At 40.7% G+C, this 7,918-nt stretch overlaps 1 protein-coding gene across 1 annotated transcript; it reads right to left on the reverse strand.

The window, feature by feature from the left end:
- Positions 1–6,576: 6,576 nt before the first annotated feature.
- On the reverse strand, positions 6,577–7,533 carry LOC126495354 (olfactory receptor 1Q1-like). The gene has a single exon (XM_050132963.1). The coding sequence runs from the start codon at positions 7,531–7,533 to the stop codon at positions 6,577–6,579; it is 957 nt and encodes a 318-aa protein (XP_049988920.1).
- Positions 7,534–7,918: the final 385 nt, after the last annotated feature.

Here is a 7,918-nt window from a genome sequence, read left to right on the forward strand (position 1 = left end):
ATTCAAGAAGTATTACCCTATAATGTGGACAATGCCTCTCCTAAACAGGAGAGTCTATTAAGTAAAATCCCAGAGCTAGGTATGGGATACCTCTCTTCCAGTTCAGTCATCACAGGCTATTGTTATTGATCTTGTTCATCCACCAGAACTTGGTGGTAAGACCTTATTGCTGAAGACATCACATGCTTGAGCCATAGAAGATGGAGAAATCAAGCTGGTTTTTACCTGAAAACTTCACCCCTATAATTAGCATTTTTAGTGCGACTGGGGGAGAAAGGGCAGCAGTAGTTTTGCTGTGTTGTCAGGTTTTATGTCACCTGACACTATCTAGAATCATCAGAGAGGAGGGATCTTCAGTTGAGAAAGTGACCCCGTAAATATGGGCAGTAGGCAAGCATGGAGGGCATTGTCTTAATTACCGAATTAATTACTGAACCCACTGGGCTACCCTGAGATACCCTGCTACCCTGGGCTAGTCTGTAAAAATACAGGCTGAGAAAACCAAGAGGAGCAAACCAGTAAACAGCAATCCTCAATGGGCTCTTCATCAGATCCTGTTTACAGGTTCCTGCCTTGCCTGAGTTGCCTTACTGACTTCCTCAGTGATGAACAATGATGATGAAGAATAAACTTAATAAATCCTTCCCTCCCCAAGTTGCATTTGATTATGGTATATCATCACAATAATAGTAACTTTGACTACTTTGAGATTTGCCCATTTGTTAACTGTGTGAGCTAAAAGGGGAACTGGCTTGGTGCAAAAGTGAAACAAATGTTACAGGAATAACATTCTGCTTAATTTTTTAGCCTCACACCACAAGCCAGAACTCGTTCCTACGGAGGTTAATTGGGCCAATAATTCGTGGCTGGGTAGTTCATAGACTCCAAGGAATATAGCACATTGTCATTATTCAGCTAAATAGGCATATTATTAAACTGTCACCTAAGTACTTGTTTTTATGTTCAGAGATTGCTGCAGCTTTTAGCCCTCATCAGAGGAGCTTCTTTATGAAGATGACAGTTACCATAGAGACTCAGAATTGGTCAACATGCAGAGAAAAAGACACTGGGGAGTTTGAGCTTCGTATCATTTCCCTCTCCACCAGGTTCAAGGATTTTCAAGGGAGAGGGGACAGAAAGACTTTTACAGCCAGAAGTAGTAGATGAGTACTGGGTCAAGGAGGGGTTGGAGTAGGGTTTAGAGACAGATTTGACCAAAGCACACTTTATACATATATTAAATTCTCAAACAACAAACAAAGACTAAATCTAAGTAACACCAAGTTCTTGGTATACAGTAAGAGCAGAGTGAATGTAAATTAATAGAATTCTATTTTTATTGAAACATTTATAGATGTATAAAATATCTTAAGCATAATTGTCCCCAACTCCATCCTTCCATCTCCTCCTGACCATCTCCATAATAAACCACTTTTAAAAATATAACCTACTGAATCCAACTGATCCTACCAGTATATAAATGGCTATGAGGTTGTCCTCTGGGACAAAGGGAACCTCTTAGTGACCACTTCTCAAAAATATCTCTCCTGTAGCAGTCATTTCCAGCAATAGTTCACAGCTAAGAGTAGAGCTTAAGAAACTCCCTGACTCTAGACTGCAATTTTTAAGTTTTACTTAATGCATTTAAGTGTTTTACTTGCATGTATGTCACATCTATAAAGTGACTATGGAAACCAGAAGAGGACATAATGACTCTGATTTTATAGAATGTGGTTAGTCATCATGCTGGGAACTGAACTTGGGTCCTCTGGAAAAGCAGCCCATACACCTAACCAATGAGCCATCTCTCCAGTCCTCTTGTTAGAATTTTTAACTGTCTTGATCCCATATGGCTCTTGTGCAGATATGCACAGTTTCTGTGAGTTCATGTGGGCAGCAACCAAGTCATGTCCAGAGACAGCATCTCACCATGCTCTTATTCTATCCTCCAGATCTTTTACTCTTTCTCTCCTGTCTTCTGTGATGCTCCCTGAGTCTTGCTGGGGGCAGGGCTTACATAGATGTCCCACCCATGGCTGAGCATTCAGAGTTGCTTTTTCATAACCCTTTGAACAGTTATGAGTCTTATTAACCACCACCTACTGCAATTAGTAGCTTCTCTGAACAAAGTGCAGAGCAACACAAACCTACAGATAAAATATTTCAATCTAATCAAGAAAATGGTTAATTTCACCACCTTATAATTCCTTGCCCCATAAAAAGTCTTGCCACTATTACACTAGTAAAAACATCTTGCTTGGTCAATTGGGTTTGTGGCATGCGAAGAACAGGGATGGATAAGATTATTTATGTCTTTTCTCTCCCAGCAGTCAACATAACACCTTCCAATTCTATAAAAGATGCTAGCAGGGAGAGTTTCCTGGTCAGTTTGATACTTATTTCTCTATGTACTATATACAAAATGAGTTGTGACTTCAGCAATAGCTATGGTAGACAATCAAGAGCAATGGCAGTAGCCTATGTTGATTTTGATGCCTCTGGGGCACCATTGACTGATGGAGGTGGGTCTTGTATCTTATCTGTTGCTTTCATTGGTTAATAATAAAGAAACTGCCTCGGCCCTCATAGGACAGAAAATTAGGTAGGTGGAGTAAACAGAAGAGAATGCTGAGAAAAAGAAGCTGAATCAGGGAGTCGCCATGATTCTCCCACTCCAGACAGACGCAGGTTAAGATCCTCCCTGGTAAGCCACCTCGTGGGCTACACAGAATATTAGAAATGGGTTAAAACAATATGTAAGAGCTAGCCAATAAGAGGCTGGGTCAGGCAGTGTTTAAATGAATACAGTTTGTGTGTTGTTATTTCGGGCATAAGCTAGCCATGTGGGCGGCCGGGTGCCGGGAACGCAGCCTCGCTGCTCTTATTTCAACAATTGACCAATAACCTATAGGGAAATATTCTCTTCCTGGTATTTTTTTTAATATTTATTTATTTATTATGTATACAATATTCTGTCAGTGTGTATGCCTGCAGGCCAGAAGAGGGCACCAGACCTCATTACAGATGGTTGTGAGCCACCATGTGGTTGCAGGGAATTGAACTCAGGACCTTTGGAAGAGCAGGCAATGCTCTTAACCGCTGAGCCATCTCTCCAGCCCTCTCTTCCTGGTATTGAGGTTTTTATTTAATAACCCCTGTTCTTCAGGAGCACTGTTGTTCACCTGAGCAGGGCATCTATCTCTGTTCAACTTCCTGGTTTTGGTAAGCCAATTTCCATTAATTTACTAACTGGAGAGATTTCACAATGTTTCTGCATACATCCTTAGCCTTGGTTAACCTACCTCCATCTCTCCTTTCTCTCACTCTCTTTAAACCCTCCCTGCTCAAACTTTTAGCTCCTAGTATTTCCTCTCATCCAGTTTATTTCAGAGGAGTCACAGTCAGACCTGCTAAAATATGAGTCAGCTTTCTCAACATTAAGATCAGTCAGTCAAGTCTTGTGTTGAGGGTCTCTTCCCATGTAGCTGTTGTATTCTTCTGTATATATTTTGTTTTGGTCAGGGTATGTAACATGAGACCTATTGCCTTGATAGGTTTTTAGTTGTCCAATACATTATTATTTGTTTAGAAGGTAAAGAGTATGTCAAATGTCTTCACCAAAACAAGCAGACAAACAAGCCATAAAAGGTTGGTAGTGGGTATGAGGAAAGTAGTTGAGATAATAGATTTAGTGGTGATCCTTTTATGTTTACATGTGCCCAAACCCATCAAATTATATACATAAAATTTGTATAATGTGTGTATGTGTGTTGCTTTGTACATACTATGTAAGTGCTCTACCACTGAGCTACACTGTAAAGATACTGATAAAATATATGCAAAAACTCATAGTAAATTCAATACATGTAGTAACAATAATAGCATTTTAATTAATAGTGTAAAGGTGAAATAATGGGGAGAAAGCAAAAGAATGCTATGTTAAGTATTAGATGTTTAACCTTCAAAGTATCACATAAGAAACAATTCGACACCTCAATGTTTTCTAACAACAGAAAATTTTCATTCCAAAGCTTACGTACAGTGTATACAACACTGTGACTCATTCAGAGTTCTTTAATGTCTGAATCTGTCCTATTGTATATCTGTAATTCTTTTCTGTCTAGGAGTGTTTCTTAAATGTAAGTGCTTCTTAAAAACCTAAGGTATGACATTGCTAGGAGAAATATGGCACTGCTTGTCTTCCCCACCCAGTCCTACATGGCAGAGCTGTTCACTGCCTCTGAGAGCCATGTACATTGCCCCATTTTTAGGCACAGAGCTGGTCTATGTTGCCATTAAGCAAGTTTTAGCACATTGCTCACAAACCCCATTTAAATGCTCCATAGCTGGACCTCGTCAGAGTTCATGCTGACAGCAGGGCCCAGGAAGACAAAGTTTTCAAAACCACACAGCTATTTTTCTGCTATCGCTGAATCAGTAAGACCTCTATTAAATGAGTCATAACATGCCACCAGCAAGCAAAGCCCATTGGGGAAAAATGCAGCTAAACTTTGCTTTTTAGTGTCTAAAATTCCTTTCCAAGCTTTCTTAGGTTTTACATGAATTTAGTCAACCATATTGGTGCCAATTTGTTGCATGGAGGCCACTTGATCATTTTCTGGATGCCCAGACTCCCACAGAAACCATATTATTTAAATCACTGCTTGGCCCATTAGCTCTAGCTTCTTCTTTGCTAACTCTTACATCTTAATTTAACCCATCCTTATTAATTTGTGCATCACCACGAGGTTGTGGCCTATCAGCAAAGTTTCAGTGTGTCTGCCTCCGAGGCAGTGGCTCCATGGCTTCTGCTTGACTCCACCTCCTTTCTCCCAGTATTCAGTTTAGTTTTCCCTGCCTAGCTCAGTTCTACCCTATCAGGCCAAGTCAGTTTCTTTAATATTCACAGCATACAAAGGGGAATCCCATATCAGGGGAGAGAAGGAGAGGGAGAGCTATGAGAGAGATAACTTGATAGAGGGAGTCATTGTGGGGTTAGGGAGAAACCTGGTACTAGGAAAATTCCCAGCAATCCACAAGGATGATCCCAGCTAAGATTCCTAGCAATAGTAGAAAAGGTGCTTGAACTGACTTTCCCCTGTGATCAGATTAGTGACTACTCTAATTGGCATCATAGAACCTACATCCAGTAGATGGAAGCATGTGCAGTGACCCACAGCCAAGCACTGGGCTGAGCTGTCAGGATTCAGTTGAAGAGAGAGAGAGAGAGAGAGAGAGAGGAGAGATCATTTGCACAAGAGGTATGAAGACTGTGATTGGGAAAATCACAGAAACAGCTGACCTGAGCTAGTGGGAGCTCAAAGATTCTGGACTGATAGCTGAGAGCCTTCATGGGACCAAACTAGTCTCTCTGAATGTGAGAGATGGTGATGAGGCTTGATCTGTTCAGGAGGCCCTGGCAATGTGACCAGGACCTATCCCAGGCCTGGACTCAGAGGGGAGGGTCTTGGTCCTGCTTCAACTTTGTGTGCCAGACTTCATTGACTCCCCAAGAGAGGCCTTACCCGCTCTGAGGAGTAGATAGGGGTTGGGACTGGGGAAGGTGGAGGTGGGGGAAGGGGAAAGAGGGGGAACTGGGGTTGCTATGTAAAATGAGGAAAAATTCTTTTAAATAAAGTGGAAAAAATGTGGTTGGTGTAAAAACGTGGTACACTTAGTTCTGGGCACCTATTCAATTCTGACCCCCATCAATATTGTTATGTCCTTCCCATGTTAAAGTAGTTAACCCACTTTATCTGTCTCGTAGGGACTTGCAAAAAATTCAAACACCAATATTGCCCTCATGGTATCCCCGGCAGTTAGGCAATGTGACAGTGACCAATTATTGACCATGTGCCATCATAGTCTGAATTAGAGGTAGTGGTGCAAAGCACATGTGAACAGATCTGGTAATATTTAGTTTTCCAACCATCATTGTTGGTTTTGGTGGAGCATAAATCTTCTCACTGGGAAGTTCAGAGATTAAAGCAATGTTTTCAGGGTATGTTTGACTATTTGGATTTGGGTTACATGATCTTTCCTATTTTTGTATTTTTTTTTTTAGAATCTGATACCTGGATCTAGAGAATTTTTTATCTCTACATAGCCTGTTTATAAACCAATTTCTCCACAAATTAGTCAGAATCACTTTATGGACACATAGAATCACAACTCTTTATTTAACACCAGGCCTGTGGATCACACTCAATTGCAATGAAACCCATGCTGGTGTTTTACACTAAGTACATGGTAGTTCCCTTTGTCTTTTGTACTTCAGGCTTTAGAAACACTTTATGACATTGTCTAATGAGAAAATTATGGATATGTGTTCAATTTAGATTTTTTTTAGAGCATTTGAAGTTGAAGCTAGGATCTTGCACATGCTTTATAAGTGCTCTACTGCTGACTTAAATCTCCAGTCCTCCTTTTACTTATTTTGACACAGGGTCTAACTAAGGATAAGAATATCTCAGGCATATCTTGAATGTATAGTCTTTCTAATAGCTTTTTTGGGATATTCTAAAGGAATCAGATTTGTGAAGGACAAAATGATTTTCCTAGTATAATAGTTAAGACTCAGTTTGAGGTTTGAGCCAGAGAGAAGGCATATGGTCTTTTTACCCATTTCCTGAAGGCTTTCTTGACATCTCCATTCCTCAGGCTGTAGATAAAGGGGTTTAACATAGGAGTCACCACTGTGTACATGACTGTCACAATGCGACCTTTGGTCACTGAATAGCTGGAAAGGGGCCGAAAATAGATCCATGTGAGGGCGCCATAGAATATGGCCACCACAGTGAGGTGGGAACCACAGGTAGAAAAGGCTTTCCACCTTCCATTGGCAGAGGGGATCTGGAGTACTGCTGAGATGATGAAGGCATAGGAGGCAATGATGATGACAAGAGCTCCATTGATGACTATTATTCCTTCTGTATGAATCATCAAGGTGTTGAGTTGGGTGCTGGTGCAGGAGATTTTCATCAGAGGATAGAGATCACAGAAAAAGTGGGGGATCCTGTTATCTGCACAAAAGATCAGTTGACCCATGAGGAAGGTGTGCAGCAGGGCATGAAGGTGGGAGAGGACATGGCACAGAATCACCATCTGTGTGCACAGCCTTCTAGTCAGTATTGTAGGGTAGCGGAGAGGGAGGCAGATGGCAATGTACCTGTCATAGGCCATCACAGCCAGGAGGAAGTTTTCCATGGCTGCAAAGCAAATGAAGAAATAAGTTTGGGCTAAGCAGCCCATGTAGGAAATGGCCTTTGTAGAGGAGAAAATGTTCTCTAGCATCTTGGGAACTGTGGTAGAGGTGAAACAGATGTCTCCCAAGGCCAGGTTACTGAGGAAGACATACATGGGTGTATGAAGATGAGGAGAAGAGACAATGAGTGCAAAAATCAAAAAATTGCCAGAAATGTTGATTATATACATGAGTAGAAAGAGAAGAAAGAGAGGAACCTGCTCATCTGGGTGAGTAGAGATGCCCAATAGGATGAAGTGTGACACACTGGTCCAGCTGTTGTTATCCATCTGCCACCATAAGAACGGAAAGGATCATATGAGCGAACTGTTGAGGAACCCTCATTGCTGCACCCCAGCACAAAATACACATAGTATTGATAAAAGGACTGAGTGTCTAATGATTTTTCTTTATCTTTAACATTATCACTGTCACCACAGCTAATATTTTCAAAGCATCTTTTTTGAATTAGGAACTTCAATATATTATCATATTTGAATATTATAGTTACCTTATAAAAAGATCATCATCATCATTATGTGTTTTACAAATTAGAAGGCATAGAAAATTAAAGCTCATAAAGGGCACATTTCAATTTATGTCATGTTTATCAGGATCCAAAAGTCATGCTGATAAACACTATATGGTATGAATCTTCAAACTAAAAAAAGCCAA

Source organism: Alexandromys fortis, unplaced genomic scaffold (genome assembly GCF_014885135.2).
Source record: "Alexandromys fortis isolate MF-2015 unplaced genomic scaffold, M_Fortis_MF-2015_v1.1 scaffold_447, whole genome shotgun sequence".
Taxonomy (NCBI): Eukaryota; Metazoa; Chordata; class Mammalia; order Rodentia; family Cricetidae; genus Alexandromys; species Alexandromys fortis.